The sequence below is a fragment of the Tyto alba genome, unplaced genomic scaffold (genome assembly GCF_018691265.1).
Source record: "Tyto alba isolate M040663 unplaced genomic scaffold, T.alba_DEE_v4.0 Super-Scaffold_1, whole genome shotgun sequence".
In the NCBI taxonomy this organism is placed as follows: domain Eukaryota; kingdom Metazoa; phylum Chordata; class Aves; order Strigiformes; family Tytonidae; genus Tyto; species Tyto alba.
Window position 1 is genome coordinate 15729578 of NW_024881261.1, and position 25551 is coordinate 15755128.

At 45.7% G+C, this 25551-nt stretch overlaps 1 protein-coding gene across 4 annotated transcripts in view; it reads left to right on the forward strand.

Annotated features, from left to right (window-relative positions):
- BTRC (beta-transducin repeat containing E3 ubiquitin protein ligase) overlaps window positions 1–19376 on the forward strand; it is a 123048-nt gene extending 103672 nt beyond the window's left edge. For all 4 annotated transcript variants that reach the window (XM_032994479.2, XM_032994499.2, XM_032994494.2 and 1 more), the window contains 7 exons: window positions 323–441; window positions 2813–3062; window positions 3752–3870; window positions 8093–8203; window positions 8808–8886; window positions 12214–12407; window positions 13436–19376. In XM_032994479.2, the coding sequence (XP_032850370.2) occupies window positions 323–441; window positions 2813–3062; window positions 3752–3870; window positions 8093–8203; window positions 8808–8886; window positions 12214–12375 (840 nt within the window). In that variant the 3' untranslated portion in view covers window positions 12376–12407; window positions 13436–19376. The remainder of the gene's footprint in view (window positions 1–322; window positions 442–2812; window positions 3063–3751; window positions 3871–8092; window positions 8204–8807; window positions 8887–12213; window positions 12408–13435) is intronic.
- The last annotated feature ends 6175 nt before the right edge of the window (window positions 19377–25551 follow it).

A 25551-nucleotide genomic window follows, 5' to 3' on the forward strand; every position in this document is an offset into this window, starting at 1 on the left:
CACACCTGCACAGCATGTATGCCTCTTTTGTCAGGCAAAAGAGACCCTGTTTTCTTACAAACAGACTTTGCTAACAGAGTTTTTGTCCATCAGTAATTATGATGAGAAGGATAAAACCAGTGTTCATAGCAACACCAGTAGTATCAAAGATGTTAATGTATTGCACCAAAGAGCCTGCAGAAGACTCTACAGATGCCACTAAAGATGTTCTAACTGCACTGTGGATGATGTGTTTTAGGAAAAAACAGACCAGTCAAACCCGTAAGTGCTGAAAGATGAAAACCTTACTGAACTATCTGGTTTTGAATGTTTGCTATCTTAGATCTGGGATAAGAATACATTGGAATGCAAACGGATTCTTACCGGACACACGGGTTCTGTCCTGTGCCTCCAGTATGACGAACGGGTGATCATTACTGGATCTTCAGACTCAACAGTCAGGTATGGGCTCATGATTTGGAGCTTTCTGTTTGCCTCTAAGATTTTAGCCTTGCAAGCTGCAGAAATGATCTTTTCTTAAACGTGTGCTGTTGAGTCAGTTCTGTGAAGTAGTTCATTGTATTTGCTCAGGAGTGTACTCTCCTTGTTTATCAGATGTCCATGCAAATGGCTGTCAAGGAGAAATGAGAACCTAAGCAAAGGCCAGTCGAGGTCAAGATGACTTAGGAAGGCCATCTGGCATTTCACCAAGGTTTTGCATGTTTTGACACTCCCTGAGAATGTTTTAAATTCTCTCTGAGAATAACTTTTAAAGTTAGTTGAAGTTTTCAGAGCAAGTTTGAAGGTTTAGTTATCCATTGTCACTTAATTTTAACAAAAATGTATGACTAGATCTCCTGTGACTTTTAATTAAATTCCAGCATGATGTTTCTCTTCATTCAGTCTTTCTAACCTAGCTTTCCTTCCAATCTCCAGCAAAAGGCTGGACACCTCAAGTCAGCACTTGTAGTGCATGTTGTGCAGATGTGAAGTCCACTGGACATACTACAGGATCCCAGAGTGTCTTGACCTGGAGTATAAATACAGACACATATGAGTTAGTGAATTGCAATATGAGCTTGGATGTGAAGGAGCGAGTCTGTTTTCTCCATGTCGTTATATATACTTTTCTTGTCAGAGTACAGACAGTGCCCATGCAGTGAAGTTACAGACAACAAAAAGCTGTGTCAGTGGCCTTTTCTGAAGCTATTAGCATGTGTTCCTATAGCTGCAAGCTCCTCATGGTTATCACCACGCTTGCATGTAAACTACCACTGTTAAACTAATAACCATTAAATTTAGTTCCTGACATGTGATGCATGCAGTCTTGTGGTGCTGCTAGATTTTGGGGTCCTATCATTAGTAGGAATACGGAATTTTGGCAACACTGCCTGCCTGGAGACAGTGTGGGAACTGCACTGTGCTAAACAGATCGCAAAAAGAGAGGCTGATTTCTGCAACAAGCACTATCATCTTCCATAGCAGGCCAGGCAGGCCAAATCGCAGACTGGCTACTTGCCCAGAAATGCTTTGTTTCCCACTGTATCTCTGAATGTTTGTGCAGACCCCAGAGGCGCATAGGATGCATCACTTTTATCCTTGGGTCTCCTCAGGAAGAGGGGCTTTATCCAATAGACAGTACAGATGGGCTCTTAATGCTTCTGAGATCTCAGGGATGCACTTGTCCAAAGAAGTCAGTAGGTCTCCAGCTCCTGTTCAGTTTGGCAAACCTTTCTGCAAACTGCTCATATGTTAATGGCTCAGGTCTTCAGTCTGTGGGTTTTTCTCCTTTGCATTTTGTAATTGGAATGTAGTTTTCTTTCTTATTTATAGTCCATAAGTTGATGCACTTCAGCGTCCGTAAATTAGATAATATAAGACATTAGAAGTCTTTCTCACATCTTGGCTTTTCTTATCGCTCACCTTGCTCCAGAGGAAAATTTTAACTTCTGCCATGTCTGATGTGCCTGATGGTACAGCTACTTTCTGCTCTCATGTAGTATATCTGAGATACAGGTGTGATAGTGCCAAAAGAAATCTCTTTATGGAGGGTAAAAGAAGTTTGCCAACAGAATAGCCCAAAAGAATAATTTTTAAGGCTTAAAATCTCCTTTTCAAGCCCTAGAAGTTCTGTATGAAGCCTTTGTCTAACTTTCTTCTTAAATTATATTTCAACTGGAACAGTTGGTTCCAATAACAATAAATTGACATAAATATTCTGTCTTAATTTGGGTATTCAGCACATTCCTGTAATGTAGCAGTGTACCACATGCACTGCAGGATAAATGCAATTCGTGGTGCAACTTGTGGCAATTACTTACCTTTGTTTGAAAAGCATTATCTTGTCTTCTGGTTCTGTGTAAATTATCCTTTGAATTCATAGTCCTGTGAGAGAGGTCAAAAATTAAACCTGTCACTGAACTTGCTTCTTCACAGGTCATGATTAAGTACTCATTGACTGGAAGTGGAGTGTGTGGTAGGATGACAGAACCAGGAAACATTAGGCTTTAAGGCCATCAATCTCACACCTTTCCTTAGCACTAAATTCCCTTAATTAAAGAATGCTTTTTTTCCTGGCTGGGCTATTTTTATGGTGTTAACTGCATTGCAGGGTTTTTGGCTGCTGGACTGTCTCAATGTATGCATAATCAACAGGTTTATGTAATGCATCTTTTAATGAACTATTTAATAGATGTAGATATAACTTGTGGTGTTTGCTTCTCTAATGTGCTAGAGAGTCAATTACCTCTCCCCATCCCTCTCTCGCTCTGCAGAAAATCCACTGTACTGTTTTGTAACTCTCTTCTCTCTGGTTTGAAATTGGAAATTGCAGGGTGTGGGACGTGAATGCAGGCGAGATGCTGAATACACTGATTCACCACTGCGAAGCAGTACTGCACCTCCGCTTCAATAACGGCATGATGGTGACATGTTCCAAAGACCGTTCCATTGCTGTGTGGGACATGGCTTCACCAACAGACATCACCCTGAGGAGGGTGCTAGTAGGGCACCGAGCTGCCGTCAACGTAGTGGACTTTGATGACAAGTACATTGTATCAGCATCAGGTGACAGAACTATAAAGGTGAGGTGTTTCAGAGGCTTTTTATTTGCAGCACTGGGGTATTTAATAACCAAGAACAGTGACCAGGCAGGGAAGATTGTCCTTGGCAGTTATTACACAAATCTTCCTTTAGAAGTAGGGTTTTTCCTGCTGCTCATTTCGACTCATCCCTCCTCTGTTGATCTTGCACAACTTGTTTACAGAGCTGTATGGCAAATCAGATCCAGGTACAGATGCAGTTGAAAAAGGACTTTTTTTTCTGTGTTCTTTTTCGGCTTGACCACTTCCATAATCTGTTTCAGCATCAGTCATTTGAACAGTTGTCAGGGGGCATCATGGGGGCAAAAGTGAAGGTGAGTGGATAGGAGTCCCTGAAGTGTTACTGCTATGATCCTAATCTGCAGCATTAAAACTGAGGAAAATCAAGATCCTGTGTAGACTAAATCATAGCCCAGGAGTGCTAAAGCCTGATTTTGGAAGCTGATTCTCATATGCTGTGGCAAAAATCTTCTGAGTACAGTGACCCAAGCTGCTAACAGTTGTAGACTGTAGTCACAAGTCATTGGAGGGTAATTTTCCCAGTCTTAATGATAGCGTCTTCAATTAAGAGCATTCTGGATGGACGTATATATCATACAGATAGCAGCTTTTGTTAGTCTCTTCTTAATAATTTTGTCTCTGTGTGGTTCCCTTCCCCCTTCCTGTCACAGGTATGGAACACTAGTACCTGCGAATTTGTGCGCACCTTAAATGGCCACAAACGAGGCATTGCATGTCTGCAGTACAGAGACAGGCTAGTAGTGAGCGGCTCTTCAGATAATACTATCAGGTGAGAGACACACTCCCTGTTGCAGAGTTCTGTGCAAGCACGTTGTCTCTACTTCCCTGGGATGTGCAGAGGTTAGGCAACTGAAGTGCTCTGTACCCTTGTCGTCTTTGAAATATGCTTTTTTTGGTATAGAACATTGGGAACTACTGCAAAGAGATATTAGAAGCCTGTTTTACTGTGTTGTCTTTCATTGTCTGTATCTCAAGAGTCCCATACTAATCAACAAGTTGCATGGCTCTGACAATTCGGGTCTATGGAAGAGCTGGCAAGTACCACTTTCTGTGATGTCCTCTTGTGATATTTTAATTGGGCTATGTGTCTAGTTAAAGGGGTCAGATTTGCAGTAAGAGGCATTTAATCCTCTGCAGAAATCCTCCTGGGCTCTCGCCAAACTCTTCTTGTGGTACTTGGCACCTGGTTAAGTTCGGAACAGCTGGTTTAGAGCATGAAGTTCAGTTTGCAGCCTTTTGCGCTTCTCCAGCTGCCCTGGTTGCAATCTGAGATTTAACTCCTTCTGGTATCATGAGCCAGGATTTCTCTGTGCATCCTGCAGCTGCTGGCAGAGGGATGTCCCACTAATCTTGGGGTGCGTGGAGCAAGCTTGAGTTAGTAGTATATGTGATGTAGAGAAATGGCTCTGTGGTGCAAACAGGAGTAAGAGCAACCTCCCTTTTGTCTTTGCTTTAAATAATTGTCTGCCTTCTGATAAAACTTGAAAGCTGGACGGTGTAAGCAGAAACCCTTCGCTTTGTATGTCAGTAATAATTTCTCCTCAGTGAGAACGATTTAAGCTACTTTTTGCCCGTGGACTTTGCTTGCAATGCACTGTCTCTCCCTGCTTTGCATTCTGTAGGAAAATGGTGGTCCTTTGGTTGACATCCCCAGGTCATTGTACCAGATTTTAGTATAGACTGTCTGAGAGCATGACCGAGAGAGCTGGAACTTCTGCCTCTTTATCAGGTGAAAAAGTATTACAGGCATTGTATAAGGCTAGCACTGCTTATACATGGTGAGAACTCCTGCACTTCAGACAGAAAAAGATAACTTTCTGCGATTGTACTATGAAACTTGGTCTCAGAATTAGAGTAAGAAATAATTAAATACTACAGCAGTTAAGGAAGGATCTAAAATACGACTTGCTAATAAAAATAAATGTCAAGATAGTGATAATGCTAAAGAGGAATACAGTTACTTACATTGGACAAAATCCCTAGTTGACAGATAAATTGTGCTAGAATTTCAGGAATGTTGGCAGTGAATCTTAATGGAAGTCAAGTTTGTCAGCTCTGTGAGCAAGGCACAAGACTTACCTGGTCACATCATTTTCTCCCAGCCATTAGCAGAGGGCAGAAGTCAGTGGAAAGGTGATTAAGAAAGGGCAGATTACTAAGTGATCTTTGTGGGTGGCTTGGTGCTTTGTATGTTTGATTTTAATCCACCATAAAATGACAGATGTTGTGTGTTGTCCTTTAGTAGAGGCTGCCTCCTGCTACAGAATTTTAAGTTCGTTGTTCCTCAGTTGCAGGGAAACTTTTTTCCAAAAGGGGACACTGTGATTTGTGGTTTTGCAGTTGCAGATGTAAGGACATGTGAAGTAGCTGAGAAATCATTATCTTTCTTCTGTAGAGAGACTCCAGGTATAAAAATGATTTAGGCTTTGTTTAAGGCCAGAAATTTCACCAGTGTAAGAGGACACAGCTATGTAGGCATGGCTATCATTGTGCTGATTCCCATCTGGTAGAAACTGGTCCATCAGGTTTAATCCATTCACTTTAGTATCTTAGCCTCTAGGGCCAAGGTTCTTAATTGCTACTAACAAGCATGGTAGAGAAAAAAAAGAAAGAAAAAAAGAATTTAGAGCAAGAAAATAGAATCAGACTACATCATCTTTGGTTTATTTTTAAATGAGTGGTTGATTTGCATGTGTGTATTCAACCTCCAGTGTGTGCACACATGGGGATCTGATACTGGACTGTTTAGACAACAGCATTCTCTCCAGGAGATGGGGATTCGGGCTCAGCTGCCTTCTGTACATCTTCCAGCTCTGCCAGGACTTCAAGTGAATTAAAGGCTGAGATATTTGCAGACCTCCCTCTGCTTCCAAAAGTTCTCCCAAGCTATAGGAAGGAAGAGTGGTAATGTTTTGGTTTTGACTGCATACGCTTTGTAGGGAATTTTTTTTTTAGTTAGTTCTCTGGTCTTAGGAGTAGTTTTCTCACTATTTGATCTTTTGACTATTTAAAGAAGTAAAAATTTGAGAAAGTCATAAAATCTGTGAGGTACCCTTGGCACCAATTCTGCTAGGACATTCTGCTCTCACATAACAGTTACTCCTTTTGTACATGAAGGCCCATTCCCCATGTGGCTAGGGAATCATCTCTTCTAATCCCATTCAGATTCAGGTAAAACCTCAAACTGGGACCTGAGAATACCAGCCTGAGTTAGTGTGATGCAGCCTCCCAGAGCTGCTCGCAATCTCAGGATTGATGGCAAGGAATAGAAACACATGGCATGAAAGTTCCTGGCACAAGATTGCTCTTCAAACCTTTCTGCACCAGTTCACTTCTGGCATTGTCCATCCTGTGTACAGTCCTTGAGAGACTTAATGCTCTCTGACCAGCCAGAGTGCCTTTGGCTGACCTTTGCCATGGAGTTGCTCACTCTGACCTTGACTGGTGTGCTGGTATTCATGTGAAAACTGTTGGGATCTTCACAGATTCCGGAAAGATCAGTTTCACAGATCAAAGAATCACCTTGTGCTCTTTGTTGGCCTCAAATGTGTGCATAGACAAATCCTTTCCCAGTGATAAAAGAGTCTGTTCATTCCTCTGTTGTCCAAAGTGAGAGCAGGGTGTCATGACAGGACAGCTGCAATCGTTGTCCACCAACCTTGGGCAGAGATCCACTGGATCTGGATTATTCCCTGGGGGACCTCAGGAATAAAATCTGTGGGGATGGTTTCTCTCTCTCTTTCTTTGTCTGTCTCTCAAGGAAAAGTGAGCTGACCCTTCAGCAGCTGTGCTGCTTCAAGATGTGTCACCCAGAGAAATTCCATGAACCACCCATATTTCTCACTACTGTGAAATTCATGTAGTCTGAATGTTAATTGAATCACCATTTAAGAACATTTGTGACTGCTTCCTTTCAGCTGTGTGTCAGGGAGCCACAGCAAATACTCCTGTATGAGCAGAGCATGTGTCAGCCAGAGGTGGAACACCTCTAGACAATGCATGTCAAAGAATTTCAGTTCTTGTTGGCAAATAATCTTTCTTTATCCATGGTAATTGGGAGTCATGTCAAAGATCTAACAAAAGTATGGAAAGCAAATAAACCTGCTTTGTAACTATTTCAAGTGTTTCTTAAGTAATTTTCAAGTTAGTGTGTAAGTGTAAAAGTTAATGTATTTTATTTTATTCCCCCTACTAAAAATCCTTCACAAAGTCCAAACCTCTGGGATATTTGCAACTGAGAGAATAACACATCGCTGGGTCTGTTACTGAGATACAGTGTACTGATTTTGGTGCCAGAATATTTTTAAAACATTGACTTATTAGAAACAGCAGAGACCCACAGGAATTATTTGAGAGCCAGAAGAAAATGCATTACAAAATAATAAAGAGTGTCCATTTTAGCTTATGCATAAGGTGCCTAGATTACAGAGTAAACATACCTTCAGTGGAGAAATGACAAATAAAAAAGGCTTGTTAATTCTTGTACGTTTCACCGCTGTATTGATGTCTTAATTTGTCTGATGGTAATCTCCAAATCAGAAATAGGCATGTAGGGTTACAGAAAGGGGCGCCTGCCCTATGAAGGTGATCTTACTAGTTGAAACAAGCTGCCAAGGGGATTGGTAAATCTCCCTCTCTTAATCTCTTAAAATCAAGACAGGATACCTTTATGAAATATCAACTTCAGTAAAATGAAGTTATGAGGCTCACTGTGAAGATAGCTGGGAGATATCCTGTGTGACTAGAACAGTAGACACTAGACACAACTGGTCTTAAAATTTTTGGACCTCTGACTCATTTCCCATGTGATAGAAAAGCATGCATCCATTTAACAGCAGGAAAAGGAATGATGAATGTAGTTTGTTTCTTCTTTGTTGTTCCATTATAATCTTTATTTCCAAGTTTCCATTAACTACAAGCAAAGACCAAATGTTTAGTTGCAATGATTAGATAATAAAAAATTCTTAGTGCTTCTTTGTACTCTCTTCCAGGCTGTGGGATATCGAATGTGGGGCATGTTTACGAGTACTGGAAGGCCATGAAGAGTTGGTGAGATGCATACGCTTTGATAACAAGAGGATAGTCAGTGGAGCATATGATGGGTGAGGCTGTCAGTGTAGTCATTACCTTGCATCTTCCTGTCTGTATCAGTGTCTCACATCCCACTTTGCTGTATCTTCCTTATAAATACTAGACTCCTTGTCTGTCCTGCCAAGAGGACATCTTCATGGCCAGTAAATCAGGACCATGCTACAAAGTATACCCTTTTTCTTCTTTTGAAATAAGTCAGCATGATTTGGTGTGTGTAGTCTAGTTCTTTAGTTTGTAAGAATATCTGACCAACTCAACCTGAAACCTCTTCTGTCTGAACCACTGGTAAGAACAGTCTTTCCTATTTGTGGTTACATCTTCTGGACAATTTGCCATTACAGACTAGGTGTCTGCACTCCCACATGTTTCTGTTAGTTACTACCACCTGCTTTTTATCTATTTTTCTTTGTTGACAGCATTTTTTTTTTTCTTCCATTAAGCTCTGTAAGCTTTATAAAGGGGAAATGCAAGATCCATGTCTCGAGCAGAAGGATTGCTGTAATTTTCCTTGAACTGGTGTATTAGCTAAGCTGTACTAAGTTACTTTTTTTCTGTGAGCACTTGCTCTTTTCTTTTTAACAGAGCTGTGATGTTTATCTATTTTTCTGCTATTAGGAAAATTAAAGTATGGGATCTTGTGGCTGCTTTGGACCCCCGTGCTCCAGCAGGGACCCTCTGCTTGCGAACCCTTGTGGTAAGAGCTTTTGGTAGGGGTGATGCATAAGGCTGAAAATTGTGCTTGATCAGGGCTATCTTGAGCCATGAAGACTCAAGACAGCTTAGCCCTAGTCAGTACAATCTAGAAATCGTTTCTAGGGGTCTGGCTTTTTTGAGTCTCCTACTTTTTTTTTTAATGTTGCAAGTTATAAAGCAGTGAAAGTTAGAACCTCTGGTGTTTTCACTCACTTTTTAACAGTTTGGTTCTGTGTTTTGAGGTTAATAACTAAATCCATTTTTGAGACTTGTCCTTCTTGGGATCCATGTGCCAGTGGGTTTACTTTAACCTGTGTGTACCTGGTGATGCAGTAGTAAGTTTTCTGAATTGTTGACATGAAATTTCTTAAAAAAAAGGCAGTACATTCTAAATTTGAGGAACAAGAACAAAAACACCCATAGTTTTGCTTTTAACTGGCTTTCAGGTGTTTAAGGAAAAAGCAGGTAAGGACTAGAACAGTGAAATTGCTTCATCTTTAAACAGCAACTACTACTTTCATGAAATCCATTGGTATTTAGTGCAGTCTGATGATGGTGTGGTTAAAAAGTCATTGTGTGAGTGTTAACAATATTCACAGTCATGCTTAACAGTGGCTCTGCACTGGTCTTATAATAATGTAGGAAAGTTGTGAGAGCCAGTAAAGCCAAGGCCATGGGATGGTTCCTATAAGCATTCCTCCATCACATTCAGCCCTACAAAACTTGCACTGTTTCTGGGGATAAAGGAAGATTTCAATCTAGTACCAAATTCTCATTGAAAAAAGAAGTACTAAATGTATTTATTTTTTAACTAAGAAGTGTTTGGGTTGGTATACGTTAGACTGTTTCCTGCTGTGGCATGTGACTGTAGTCTGTACTCTAAACCAAGATCATACCAAGGCTGTCTCATTCTCTAAAAGTGTGGTTACCTCTCACCAGCTGAGCTGTGCTAGCTGACCTTCTGCACGCTCATCAACCACCTGAATTGCTACTGCTGCTGTAGATTTTGCTAAAGTATTTTACTTCACATTTGGTGCAGGCTGTGAGGGTTACTGTGACTCAGCTGACAGGCAGTAGACCATTAAACCATGCTAACTCTTTTTCAATCATCTATTTGGACCATAAGCTGCGGAGTAAGAGTCTGTGAGAGCGTTGGATGCCTGCAGGTACTACGTTGAAAAACCTTCATAGCCAAATAGAACTGCAAATAGTTTCATGGCTGAAATCCAGAAAGACCCTTTGTCATCGGCCACCCAGTTCCAAACTAAGGAACAACTCTGAGCCCATGAGCACATATCCTGAGAGTCTAAGACTTCAGCTTGGTATTGGTAGTGTTCCTGTTCCAGCCCAAGACAAATGTGTGCTTAGGAACCTGTAGACTTAATTTAACTGGTGTGATTTCCTCTTCATTTTCCAGCAGTGGACAGCCAAAGTGCCCCAGCTAATTATATTATAAATCAGAAGCGGTGGGATGGAAACACTGTAGGAATCTCAACACATGGATACGCATAAATCCCCATTTGATAGCGATGGAGGGGGCCAAAAGAAGGGAGGGAGAGGAAGCTGTTGGGATGCTTTTAGGACTTTTCATGTTTATGACCACAGGACGTCCTTATACCCGCTTACCCATGGTTTAGGTTTTTTTTTCTCTTCCCTCGGCCTCCAAAATTAAACCTGGCTGCACAACGAACATCGTGAGTCTCCTGCTGCTTGTGTTCAATTTTCAAACAGTAGGAGGAAAGTGCACAGATAACAAATGTTCACTGCATGCCAGGTCCCTTCCAGTTTTGTCTTCCGTTAGCTGGAACGGCGGCCACATGAATTTGACAGAAGCTTTCCAAGCACAGAATAAGCACACAGTTCAGCGTTCCTTATAAGCAAAAGAGTCTGGGTCCTTGTGGCCTCAACTTAGGGTGTGCATTCTGTTTATTGCCACTGCAACAGCAAAGGGCAGGTGCTATGTGGAACTTCTAGGGCAACCTTACTTAGCCCACGGTGACTGGGAATAAAAAGGGAGTTTTGGAAGCACCCCTCTCTCTCTCGGTGATGCTGTGAGCCATCCCTCAGTGGATCTGACTGTTACAGTGATATTTTTTATCAAAAACTTACTCACTTCAGTGCTAGAACGCAGACTCTGGAAAAACATTTCTCTTTGGAATAGGTAGGAAGGCAGAAACCAGTGAGGTGTTTTTAAGACAAATTCAAGTTATAGTTAGAAGATCAGAAAGGTTTCAATGATTAGGTGTTTTTTTTAAATTTATTTTAAAAATAGAATCCGACTTTTGTGTGTGCGTATTTTCAGTTAAAGATTCAGAGATTCAATTGAAAGCAGCTGTTGCTCTTTACAAATCAATCTATATTTTTGTAGTCCTGTGCCATAAGGCAGAAGCTTCCCATTTAGTGGCTAACAATTCTCTTTTGTCTAAATGTTTGACAAACCTGTATTTTCAGTATTAAACTACTTTAACACTTGTTTTTTTTCCTGACACTAAGCCTCCTACGTCACGTGAGCACTAAAGATAAATATGTATTCATGGAAGAGATAGGGTTTGCCCTAGTTGCATGGTTTCTGTTCCCTTCTGACTGAGGAGGCCACTGCTCACTCTTGCAGCAGTGTAAGCACCAGGAAAAAATAGGCAACACAAAAGGGTAAGCGTAGCGGATTTGCTCTGTGGTATCCAGGATCTTACCATTACCTCCTGTTAATTACAGTCTGAACTCTTGCCAAATCATTATGCCATTTCCACTCAGCCTCCGAGCAGAATGCAAACTGCCTATAAAGAATGCCCTTTCTAGTTCATATTTTTAGAACTGCTTAAGAGGAGTTATTACTGTGTCACTGGACTTTACAACAGGCTCCTTAGTGTCCTCCACTATTAAGCTCTTTCCTCTTCAGCAGTGTCAGTGGTGCCAAATCTTGAATGCAGAGTTCTCATTTCTCTCCCTGTAACCTGCATCTGGGAATGCTGTGATTTCAGGAAAGAGTTTCTCCATGGAGCAAGGAAGACAGTGCTCCTATCGGCCTCACCACACTGAATTATGTGGTGGAGGGAGCTTGGTTTGTTCTGCACAGTGGGTGTCCAATATTGAGATTTAAGGAGTTATGGGATAACTGCAATGTAAACTTCCTGCAAGCCAAGTACTCGGATATGGCAAACCCTTTTCACTGAAAGAGGGCTTAATTGATGGTGATGCACAGTGTATCATGTGGGGTTTACAGAGAAATTAATTTAACACTAGAATCCAAGCCCAAGTTCATCTTCCCTGCTCTATCCCAGATGCCAGGAAGTTCGTGAAGTAACATGCTGTGTCTCCCACTTGCATTTAGGAGCATTCTGGAAGAGTCTTTCGACTTCAGTTTGATGAGTTCCAGATCGTCAGCAGCTCACACGATGACACCATCCTCATCTGGGATTTTCTGAATGACCCAGCTGCCCAAGCAGAATCCACTCGTTCCCCATCCAGAACATACACCTACATCTCAAGATAAATAACACTACACTGTACCTCACACTCGCACAGGTAAAAATGAATCTAAAAATTAAAATGAGGCTCAAATGTGATGCTAGACGTAGTGCGAGCATGCTGCTTGAATAACTAGCGGGTCTATCAATACTTCTCATCTCGGTTGGACAGTAATTACAGTGTTCTGCAATAGGACAGGAATGGTTGTGATACCTTAGAATAGGGACCTTATTTTAGGATTTGTGACATGTGGTGCCTTGTGAGTTGTCCCAAAGAGCTCCTCCTCCTCTGTCCATCATCATCAATATTTAAATCAGCTCTCACTGCTGTCCAGAAGGAAGAAGGGTTTCTGCAGAGCGAGTAGAGCAGCTGCTGCCTAACAAGGGGATGCAGATGGCCTGACCCTGGGCAGTTGTCACCAGGCAGGAGGGTTTATGCCAAGAAGCATCAGCTTTATTCCCTCCCTCTGTAGTGGTGACCATTCTTCTCGCTCTGCAGCAGGCTGATTCAAGAGAACAGTTTGGCTAGGGGAGGAGACACTGAGGCACAGGCCCAGACAAATTTAATCGAGGTGCATCAATGTGCAAAATAATTTACTGATAGGGCTTAGCCCTCATTCTCTCTAGCATAGCACGGGTGTTAAATTGTTCATATCAGAGCCTGGATGGTTTGCTTGTCACCTTACCCTATTGTCTTGGCCAGTACAGCATGGGGAGGATGTAATGTTTCATGTTTGGTTCAGTTGTAGGGTGGATTCGATGTATATGAGTGGAGTGGAATAGCATGATTGCCCATGTTGGTGGGTACGTGCACAATTACTGCTAATAGCTTAAGAAAAATGGCAGAAGAGCTGGCAGGCTTCTGCAAGAGGGTGTCCACAGTGACATTTTCCCATGAAAATACTCTGTCATGGGGCACATCCTGTATGTTGTCTGTTTGATTGGTAAATGTACAGTGATGCTCTGGAGCTGTCAGATCAGCCATCTTGATTTTCTCAAACACTGGTCAGTCAGATGTTCTTTTAAATCATTAAAAGGTTTAGTACAAATGGGGTTTGTTTGGTTTGTTCTGTTTTTTGTTCCCAGGACTCATTTCAGCTGCAGTATTTAAATTATCTGCCAATGCCAGGACAAAAGAACTATCCACGTAACCAATACTTGCTGAAGAGAGAGGCTCTCAGACTTGTTTCTGGAACAAAGTTGGCATGCGGTTGATCTCAGACAGGGTCTACTCAGCGCGGCTGACTGCTAAAGTGCTGCTATATCAGAAGATGACTTTTATCTTTCATGAACAGTTAACATTTTTAAACCTTCCCATCCCTTTTCTCCCTTGCCCCTCTCTTCCTATTTACTTCTCTTCCCTTTACCCTGTTTGGTTCCCCTCCAAACCCAGTCACAGACGTCCTATGAATATATTTAAGATGTTGCCAGAATATGTTGCTTTGCTGTTAAGCAGAAGACTTATAGCCACAGTGCATCCTGCTGAGAGAGTCACTTCAGGGTGGGTGGGAGGGTGGGTGGGGAGGAGGCTGCTACTCTCAGACTGAAATCAATATCCATTGCTAGGCCTTTGAAAAAGCATTCAGCTCTGAAGAGCAACAGAAACACAACAGCCAGACCAGCTCCCCCCCACCACCACCAACTTCCCTGCGGCTTTTGGCTGTTCTGACTGCAGACCTATTTTTTGTGGAGAGAGGACCCTTGAAATTTTACTATTATGAGCCAAATCCATCTCTTTCCTCTCCTGCCTGCTATGCTAACCCTTTGGAAGCTGGATGTGTATTGTCATCTCCTTTAACATTTGCTTGGCTGGGGAATGCTAGTCAATGAAAAGTTAAACTCTCTTCTGCCAAAGTCCCAAGCATGATGGACCAGGGCTGAGAACCCATCCCTCCCCGCCCTGGGTAGTATTTCACTAGCAAAGGGATAGTCTCTACCACCTTCCTTCTGCTGTTCGCCCTGAAAACAGTGTTTTGCTGATGGCTTACGAATCATTCTCTAAATTGGAGGAAGTTTGAGGCTGGGTTGAGGAAGAAAGCTGGACATTACTCCTTTCTTTCCATTCCCTCTCCCCTCAGAGAGGCTGTATCTGGGTGCTGGAAGAGGGAGCTTCTAAAAACCCTGTGAAGCTCTCAAGATCGAGCCACACTAGAGTGGAAACACTACACAAACACTCTGAGCATGACAATAAGACTTTGCTCATATGAATGAGCAAATACACAGTCCCCCTGCTGATGGCAGATGGATAAAATGAGTATGGACATGAGTACAGTCAGTACAGTTAGCAGTGGCTCCAAGCCAGTTCTGCAGAATTTCTGGAGCTGGCCTTGCTAGAAAACCTTTGGAGACAGGGCCTTTGGTGTGCTTCTCTAACCTACGTGCATGCTGCACTGTGGCTTAGGGACATGGGCTGATTAGTCCTTTTGCTGGCAGCTGAGCTGGATCTTTGCTTTCTAGCTGAGACTTCTGCAAATTGCCATTATTCAGAAAATAAAAATAGCCCTGGAGAGGAGGGACACGAGAAACAATTCTGCATGTTTCTGAACTAGACAGAGAGGTCTAGGGGAAAACGGCTCTTTTTGCAGAGCTGGAAGGAATTGCAGCAGGCCTGCATTTAGATCAGGAAAGACTCACTAAATCAGACTTCATTCCAGGTTTGGGCCCAGATCTTTCACTGAACATCTTGAATAACCCCCACTCACTGCCTTAGTGGGCAGTTGCTCCAGTCCCACAGTAGGAAATCGGGGCCCTTCATCTCTGGGCTGGAGAGCTTTTAAACAGGCTTTGTTAACACCCTCTAAACTAGGAACTTGGCAGATGGGAAATTTTTTTAAGCTATTCTCATCAACTTCTCTTTGCTGGGGAAGCAGTTGCATTGTTTCTAATTGCTTGAGATGTGCTTTTTCCACCGATGAAATTTTGCAGGGAGCTGGGTTAAGAGTCCCCAAAGAGCAGTCCAGAGGACTTAAATCATTTTGGTGACAGCTAAGACAGACAAGAAGGTGATGGAGCTACGGAGGGAGGGAAAGCTGGTGCTTGGGGAGTACCTAGTGCAGTTCCTGAAGCACATGGGCAGCAGCGTTGAGCACTCAGCTCCCTGTATTTTCATTGAGCCTAAAGACTATGTCAGTTCTAAAGAGCATCTCAAAGCATGTGATGACACTCCTGTTTTCTGTCTGAACTATTACTGTAAGAGAGTCAAACAGGTTAACAACTCAACTCTGTTCAGGTAACACTGACAGAGTGACTTACCTCTGCAAAGTCATAAAAGTTCTGAGTTACAATGCTAAGTTCATCCACAACTAATTTTGGCACTATTTTTAAGTCTAGGAGGGCTGTTTGGGATCTCAGGCAGCTCTACATATCAGGCATACTGCAGTCCCAAAGCCAAAATGGCAAGGGAGCAGAGAGAATCAAAGTTTACATCCCAAACTTTGCTGAGTTGAAATTCTGAGTCTTATTCTTAATGTTATTTGAACACTGTTCCTCTGAGTTCAGTTATTACAATGTCTGCAGTATGGTTGCATATCAGCAAGGATTTATATGACCTTGGCTGCAGATTTAATAGTTATTTTCCTCAGTTTGGTCATCCTCTGTCTTTTACATTTAGGTTGTTGTAGAAAACAATCATCTGTCACTCCAGCCTCTGAAGGCTGCAGAACTTCCTAATATTTTAATTGCATTGTTGTGGCCAACAGCTACAAGGATGTGTTTTATTTTGCTCGTTGAGAGACTTTGGGAGAACTGGAAGTCTGGCTGGCCAAACACAGAGACAACACTGTTGCAGATTGTTCTTGGTTGTCCTAGCCCTGCTGCTCCATGCTGCTATTTTGTAACTCCTAAGCACTGTTGGGTCTTCAAGTGATACCATAGTTTGAACTCTGCTGTATAGAGCTGTTTAAGGTACAGTTAGTGAGCAACAGCTGAAATCCATTTTCAGCACACAGTAAGAATGATGTCTTACCCTCAAGAAGGGACTGTGTCTGGTTGCTTCATACAGAACCACAGAAGAGCGAGGATTCCTACCCCACTCCCTGGGTTGTACAAATTTTCTGATAGCTAAGAAGGAAACTGAAGTTAACTATTCTGACTTGAACTTGAAACTGCCACAGCCTGACACTTGGTGGTGTTTATTGTGCACCCTGGGAGGAGCAATCTGGTAAGTAGATCTCCCAATGTCAGAAGAAAGTGGCTTTTTCAAACTTCCCCCCCTTAGGATATGTGTGCATGTGTGTGTGTGAGTGTGCAAGAGTGCATGTGAGAGAGAGGTTTCAGCACGAACTGGATGGATAATCCCTCAGCCAGGTTGGAGTAATTGCGGAGTTTATAATGAGAAGAACTAGAACGTGCCTGCTGAAAGGAGATACAAAAAGGGCCAGAAGTGTTTGTGGGCTTTAAGTGTTGCACATTGCTTTGAAATTAAATACCTCTGCTGCATAGAGATTGGCACTTCTCCCACAAGTAGGAAGTTCACACTAGCCTTCCCCCTTGGACTATGGGATGGAGAGTACTGGAGGTGTGGGACATTCCGAGCAGGACAATCCGTTACAGCCACACCGTCTCCTGCTTGTGACTCCTTTGCAATAGGGCACAGTTTTGCTGCAAATATTTCTCATCCTCAGAGGAATACAGCTTGCTTTAAAATATGCAAATAGAAAATGACATGAAGGAATTTGCAGCAAGGAAACTTCTGCAGCTGTCTCCTCCGGAGCAGCTCCCTCTGCTCCCCACTAATGTTCAGGGACAGACATATCCGCTGTTGGAACAGAAGGATTCAGGTGACAAGTTGAGAAGTCTATGATCATGGGAACCATTGAAAAGCTTTACATTTGTTTCTAAACTGGAAGCTGACTTGGACCACCATGCTCTACCTACCCACCACCTGCTCCTGCTCCAAAGGATCCTTTTCTCTTTTTCTTAATTTTTTTTGAACACTGAAAAATCTGGAGAGTATCATGCACATTTCTCCACTCCCAGGTATGTGTTTCCTGCCCCTGCCACATGTTCCTTTCTCAGTCTGAGCAGAGCTCCAGGCTTGGTTTTGAGGTTTTTGGCATCCCAGCTCTGATGGGAAGCATGTTTCCAGGTTGGGCTTTTTGCCTAACTTTGTTAGCTTTCTTTAACACCATTTTGCATCTGTCTCTTAAGGGTGACGATTCCTAAATTTATTTGGCAGGGGAATATTTGTGATTGAGAAATCACAAATATTAGCAGATCTTCCTAGCTAGGAAAGCAGACAAGAAGGAGCAGCCAGCCTTCCTACTGCAAGCTTGCTGTTAATTGTGAGAGGAAGAGGAGGAGACAACCCAAGTGACTGAAAGCTAGGATGTGGTGCAGGGATGGAGATGGACCTCTACAGAAGTGGAAACAATGCTGAAAATAAATCTCTTAGCTTGTGTAGTTGACTCAGAAGAACAGAGGTTTTCTATGAGAACATCAAAAGTCATCAGGAGGTAATTGAGCTAGGCCTCCAACTGTTGAACTTGTCAGTTGATGCCCCTTCTAGGTTGCACTGGGGGCATGAGGAGAAAGGAGTGGTCTAAACTACACTTGCCAAGAGAAGAGTTAACTTTGCCAGGGTCTCTCTGTGGCATGCATGATGCATCTGATATGCTGAGCCTTGCCCTACTGTTGTTCCCCCTGAAGCAATAAGCAGCAGCTTCCCAGAGGAGGGGGGAACAGCAAGTGACCCAGCTGTCCCCATAGAAGGTCTCCATATGAAATCCCTCCATCCTCCTTGCAGCAATTCCCTACTGGATTGATTGGCATGGGGGGGGGCACAGTGTATCTGTCCCCATTTTTAATTCAGAGATGCACAGAAGCAGCAGGTCCCTTGGATGCATTCCTTTTTCACAACCCCAGCAGCAGGTTGAGAGGAACGGCTGCCTGCTGGAACTGAGCATTTGGCTTCCCCTCCTTTCCCCCTCACCCCATTTTTTTTTTTAAGAATGAGGTGTAGCCAAGGTACTGGAGAATTCCCAAAGCATCTCTCCCAGGGTGAGCCTTGGCACACTGACAGAGTAAGTCATCCTTTGTCTTGTCAGAGAACTCTTCCTATGACTTCATGCTTGTTTCCAAAGACCACTGGGCTTCCACATTTGTCCAGTGGATACCCCATTGGAGTTGGCAACACTGGTTAATCGTTAGTGATATTAAGCTGATACTCCCAAAATCAGAGGGATGCTGATGTACATGGACGTACAACAAGCCCTTTAGGTATTGTAGCCAACTCCTAAATAGGTCCCTTTTCTTTATAGCCTATCACCCTAAAAGATACCCTGATTTCTGTCCATGCAGGAACCAGGTGCAGCTGTGGCCAGAAAATCAGCATGAAATACCAGCCTTCATCATAGAGCAGCTCTGCTCCTACATGTATGATGAATAACAATTCGTTACCTTTGCAAACAAAGTAACTTAATCTGCTGACACTGAAGGACTGGTTTACATCTGAGCAAAGCTCCACGTGCAGGAGGAAGGCAGGCCAGGCTGTCCCAGGCTCTTTGCAGTGGCTTTTACACTGTGAGGATTTGGGGGCAATTCACTGTGGAAATCTGGAGGTGCTTTTGAGCGTAAAACTTTGCTTTCAGCTACTTTGTCTTTATCATGCAAGGCATTGCAGGGCTCAGCCTAGCCTACAGTTTTAGCGTGGCAGAAAAATAACATGGACCTCAGCAAAAAGTAACAGATCCCATTTCTCCCAGTCACTTTACATCACTACGTTTAGGAGAGCTGCATGCCTGCCAGGCCAGCCTATGCTGCATCACTCCTACCTGCTCAGGCTGAGGTGGGTAGTGGAAGAGGTGAGAAAGAACATGGTTTCTCCAGAGTTTTCTGTTTGTTACTCTGCTATATTTGTTATCTGGATTCTTAAGTAATGAGTGCTTTGAATTTTGTGATTATGTTACGGTGATGTGTAGTTAATGTACTAATGTTCACTTGAACTAGGATCATGGTAACAGTGTGGGTTTTTTTTTTTTTAATTGTTCAGAAAATAACTTAAATACAAATACAAAGATTAAGCTGTGAATCTCGCCTGTTTTCCTTTTGGGTTGAAGGACACTGTCAAAATATCAAGCCTGTATCTTCCTTGAGCCCCGCGTATGCAAGTCACACTTCTGCTACACGTGCACTGTAGGTGACATTTGCAGCATGGGCACCTGGAAGTGCTGCAGCCCTAAGGTGGACAGCTTTGCCCCCAGGCCTGGGTAGATGCAGCTTCAGAGGACACATGGAGTCTCACCTCAGAGCTGCCACTGATGAGTGCAGCATAAAAGACTGCTCTGGCAGTCAGAAAAAACAGTTATTCCTAAAACCACAGCATACTTTTTAATTAACAAACTCTCCATTCGTAGCTGATGGCCTCTGGCTGGGGCAAATGAGTGTGCCCTGTAAGCCAGAGAATGGATGTGACTGACACAGAAGAGCCTGAGCCACCCTGCCCATTAAAAAAGTGTGGGGGAGAAGCTATAAAGACTTTGTGTTTTTCTGGGTACTGTTACAAAATCCTGGTAGGAGAAGCACAAATTTGTTTTATAAGCTAATCAGAATCCTGCTGTTCAATAATGAGTGAGTAATTGACATATCGCAGCACCACCACGCAACTCCATGGCTGGGGATGCTGTCACGCTCACGGCTCACCCGAATTTTAACGCAAGCACCCTTGCCCTCAGAATACCTTTCTCTTAAAAACGCTCCTTGGATAGCAGCCTTGGATCTTTCCGTTGTACTTCACAGCCCCTTTTAAAACAAAGGCCACCGCAGTTTTAAGATCCTGACTCCTGGGGTGGTCAGAAAACAAACAAACCCCGTGCTCCCGCCGTCTCTCTCCCTGCTGGCTCCATTCTTGGGAGCCAGCGGGGGACAGGAGATTGCGAAGGCTCCCGCTTTTCTGAAGCGCTGGGAGCAGGATTCCCATCATTTCCAATCCCCGTCTCTCCTTGTGACAAGGTTCCCAGCAGCCGTGTGCTTTGTCTGGCAAGGGTTTGGGGGTTTTATGTATATATATGTGTATATATTTACACCACTTTAACCTTTTCTATTCCCTCCTTGCTCTTTCCTCCCATCGGATAACAGATTTGGAAGAGGAATTGCAGTGACAGGCTTCATCCATCGTTTCGGATCGGTCTAACACAGGACGTAGCTTGACTCAAACAACCTGCGACGGCCGGCACACACAAATGAGACCCCTTACCCTTCATGCTCACAGTCCCAGGTCTCCGTGTGTACCCAAACAACACACATACTACCCAGTCCTACAAGCAGGTTCACCTTGTGGGTTATTTCTAGCTGTTCCTTAGCTAGTCCTTCCCCTTCTTAATGTTTAAAGATGAGGATCAGAGTGTTTATTTGAGATTTCCAGGACTGGGACAGTGCAGTGCTGCAGGGCATGGGCTGGAAAACTTCTCCCAGGAATTCTGGCATCACACCCAAAAACTCATGTACTAAAGAGAGTCTTTGAGAAAGAAAAGCAATCTCAATTGTAAATTTCCACTGGAAAAGAATGAACACCAGACAGCTTATCTTAAATAGATTCAGTGGTTAATTACCCTTTCTGTTTAAAAATGTGTGCCTTATTTCCACTTCAAATGAAGGAGGAAAGTAATGTTTACCATAGCTTCAAATTAACAGCATTTGATCAAACTACAGCTTTAAAATGAAATCTTCTGTTGGGGCTTTTTTTTATTATATTATACACATGCTTTCAAGAGTATAGCAAGCTAGGTTTTGGAAAGGGGAAGTGGGCCAGCTTAGACCTGCTAGTCTAGAATTAATGTAATTCTTACAAAAAATGTTTAGGACTGATTCAGTGGTTGAGTGGTGCTGCATCAGTTTGAAGAGGATTAGGGTGGCGAGCTCTGGGCAGAGGAGGCAGCGTGATGGAGGAAACAAAAGCCCTGAGCAGATAGACACGCTCCAGTGCTGCCATTGATTTCTTTGGGTGAGCTGTCCTGCTGTCCTGGCAGCCCCCCGGGTGTGGGCTGTGCCTGGCTCCGGCAGCCTTGTGCCCCGCTTTGTCCTTCTGCCCCCGTTTGTTCAAAGGCTGCCTGTGGCAGAGCTCCCCCAGTGCAATAGCAGACCGGGCAACGCCCAGGAGGGTGTGGAAATAATTCAACATTTTGTGGGAATAAGATGCCACTGCTGGGCTTGAGAGCCTGGTGCTCTGTATAGCTGTCCCTGCAGATTTCTCTTTTCCAAGTGCTCAGGTTGCTTCACAGCCAAACCACACACTGCCCAGGACATGGTCCCAGGAGGGAAGCACCTGCACTGCTGGAGGAGATGACTAGCAGCGTAAAATAAGATCCTGCTTGTGCTAACTACCCCATGCAAACCTAACATAACGGGCTGCAGCCACCTGAGGTCGCAGCCTGTCCCCTTTGCTGGCTGATCCATCCTTGGTGAGAACAGCTGAGGATGTCTGATGGACAGGGGTATGATGCCCTTCCAGCAAGCTCCTGGCAGTGCACCTGTGTGAGTACCAGCCACTTTGCTTTGCAAGAAGGGAGGTTGAACACACATTCATTACATCCCCAAGGGATAGTCTTTGTTTCTCATCACCGTTACCTTCCCATCCTGAGCTTCATCTCCGAAGTGCTTTGCTGACATGCACCTGGCTGGTAAGAGCAGCTAGAAATCTCCAAACCAGCAGGGAGGTTGCTGAGCTGCGGGGCTGATCTGCCAGGAAACCACTGAAGTTGGATAAGGAATATGACCAGGAAAACATGGGCTTGAAAAGGCCTTACCTGTACAGGTAAATAGCCTTCCTGAGCTGGAGAACGGAGTCAGATGGTCTTCCCAGTGCAACAAGGGGCAGAGACAGCAGCCTGAGCAGTGCTTTCACTAGGGAGGCCGCTGAGTTTGTTCTGGAGGACACTGCAGTTTGCAGAAAACTCGAGCCTCTGGTTAACATCAAGCAGCTGAGGTGTCCAAAACTCCCTGTCCCATGCCCAAAGCACCCTACTGACATTTTCAAAGGCAGATAAAGGAAAGCTTCTCCTCCGAGGGGAGAGCGAGACAGGGAGGCTGCTGGACCGTCTCCATTTCCACAGTGTCAACTCCAAAAGGGCAGCGCCAGCAAACTGCTCTGACCTTTCAAGCTGCAGAGATGTCTGTGAGCAGGCTCTGCCTGCTGTGCCCAGGCTGCCCAGTTCCCTCTCCTCCAGTGCAGGGAAAGGGGTTAGTGGTTGCTAAGCAATGCATCTTTTTGCCTACTTTTATTTTAGCCGCATATTGCTTCCTTGTGAACTTCTTTCTGGTTTGGTCTAGACGGTGCTGGGCAAACACCAGAGGCAGCACTGAAGAGCACGTCCTCTCCAAGGGATTTCCAGCTCATCTTGGAAAAGGGGACGGTCTCTCCCAGTGGGTCTTCCCCCGCTGACGCATTCCCTAGTCCTGCAGAAATCCTCATACCAATTTTTTGAGAGTGTTTTACATCTTCTGGTGTGGTGTCCTGTATGGCTGGTTCATGGCTGCAGGTGCCTGGCCCGGGGGCAGGGAGGCAGGAGGCACCGGCTGCTCGGCCACTGCAGCAGGGCTGGCTCTGCCCTTCCCCTCCACACAAGCTCCTTGGGGCAGGATGGATCCTGCCTCTGCCCGCACTGTGGGCAGCTGAGCTCTGCTGGGACCCTGCACAGCACCATGGTGTCAGCCCAGGGGGAGCCCTCAGGAGATCACAGGGCTCCCAACGGCACCTCCATCCTCCTGGCCTTGGCAAATGCCATCCCTCTGTGCAGGATGCGTGCTGGGGCCGGCTCTTCTTGCTGCTCTGCCTCTCCCGGTCCTCCTGGGTGTCTCTGCGTGCTCCAGGCACTGTGTGTTTGGTGCCTTGAGGAGAGGAGGTGCGTGAGCACCCCATGCAGCAGCATGGCAAGAGTCAGACAGGAGCTCCCAGGAGTGACAACGGGAGGGGATGAGGGTGGTTTGTGGGCTCACAGCCACTTCCCCAGCCACGAGCGGGATGGTTTTTAGCCAGGGAGAGTCTGCACAGTAGCAGGGGAGGAATGGGGATGCCTGTAAATTGCGGAGACAAGCTCCCTCACAGCACAGAGCAGTGGGCGTTTCTCACTGGCACTTGTCTCTGTCTTACCATGTGCCACCATCACCGGGTCAGGTCACAGGAGTGTCTCCGATTAACCCAGCTCCCTGGTGACCCTTAATTGGCACCCCAGGCTTTCCTGCTCCCCCTCCTCCCCCTTCCTCCCCCAGCACGTGTTTCTCACCTGTACATCTGCTGCTAAACCTCCGCTTCCGGCATCCCAGCCGCTGCTGGGAACTGGTGGCAATAACCCAGATTTACCCCCTAAATCAAGGCAGCAGCCACCCCCCTGGCTTGGAACAGCATCCCGAGGATGTCCTTGCTTGGTCCCCGGCATCAGGCTGTGTGGTGGGAGGGGGCCCGTGGCTGCAGGGTCGAGCACTTGGCTTGGGGATGGGTAAGGGCTTCAGTGCAGAGGGGCTGGGAAGCTCTAGGAAGGTTTTTAGGTGGATACTTGCTGGGATGGCCTACGTTGGGGGGAAGATAGCTGTTGCTGTTTCCTCCTCTCTTTGTGGCAGAGACCACCGGACTGGGCTTGTTTAACCCTCCAGGTGCTGATCCCAGAGTTGAAGCATGTACCTAGATGACCAGAGTGGAAGCTTGGCTGTGGGACACAGTATGACCTGGTTTATTGTCCTGTCCTGGGGTTGGTGCTTTGCCCTGTCTTAGCACAGGGCTTGGGGTGACACCTGGGGGTATTTAGGGCTGCTCTGCAGCACTGCAAATGCTTTGGGTATGGCTGGTACCTGCAGGCTGCATGTCCTTCTGCCGGGTCATCTCACCCATGGGCATGTCTGTTAAATGGATTTTCATCTTGTTGCTCTGTGAATGAAATGGGACTGTTCCCTGATGGACCGTGGCTCCCTGCAGGTCTCCTCGCACTATGGCCCTGTCACCGAGGTCTCTGCAACCGCCCAGCACACCCGCGTGAAGGTAAAGGTTCTGCCTCGATCGAGACATGGAGAAACTGAGTCTGAACAAGACATAGGAGATCTTGAGTGGGTGCCTGCCCTGGGAAAAGCTGAATGTCAGCAGGCTGGGAAGGGCTTGTGGCTGGGAGAGGGGGCACCGTGCTTTCAGGGAGAGCCGGAGGCTCATGCAGAGGGAAGAGACAGGAGCTGGAGCATCCTGTGTGGGAGAATGAGGTGCCTGGGCTCTCCCGCACCTGACACAGCCCAGCTGGGGTTGCCCACGGCAGGCCCAGAGGTGCCTGTGCCCGCAGGGCTCTCCCAGACCTGCTGCTCTGCCCCCGTCCCAGCGGCACCCCTCCTGAGGTGGGGCCAGCCAGTTGGGGCCTGTCCCTTTTAAGCTCTTGGAGCTGTTGCCAGCGTGTCTTAGTGGGGTCCCCATCCTTTCAACTGGCTGTTCGGCAAATTAAGAGCTTGCTATTAGGCTGCTAATTAAAGGCACTTCATTAGCAGCAGGGGAGGCAGCTCCTGGCCGCAGCAAAATTGGATTCCTCTGAGCTGCCATGAGCCGAGTCTCTCCTCTTCCTCTCTGGGGCTGGGGGCTGTGCCCCTCTGTGTCCGGGGAAGGCAGCTGCCCTGAGCCATGGCCATGTGGGTTACCAGCCCTCCTACCCGAGTCGTAGAGGATGGGGCACATCTGCCCCACATGTCTGACAGGGTGGGAGAGAGGCCGGGGGGCGAGGGGGGTGTTGGGTGCTGTGGGGCTGCCCCTTCACCCCCAGCCTTGGAGGTGACGCAAGGATGCTGCCCTGCTTATGGTCCCCAGAGCCACCCCCGTTTGGCAGGGACATTCAGGGGCTCTCAGTGGTGGCAGAGATTCCCATCGGTGGTCCCGCTGTCCCCAGCCCTGGCCATGGCCCCTCAGCGGGCCGGGAAGCCCGAAGGTGCCGGCCTGTTTCTGCCCCTGCCCCCGGCGAGGTGGGGGGGGGGGGGGGGGAGGCCCCCGGGCTCCTCCCCTCAGCCCCGGGGGCACCCGTGCTGCCTGCCCCACCCCGCCCTGCTCCGCCCTGCCACGCCCTGCTCTGCCCTGCCCTGCCACGCCCTGCCACGCCCTGCTCCGCCCTGCCCCGCCCTGCCCTGCCCTGCTTTCCCTTCCGTCTCCCCGCCCTTCTTCCATCTAGAAATGGGAGAGACGAGTCAGGCTGCCGGATCGGGGCTGCCTTCGTCCCCGCCTCCTCCTCCTCCTCCCTCCCCCCGCGCTC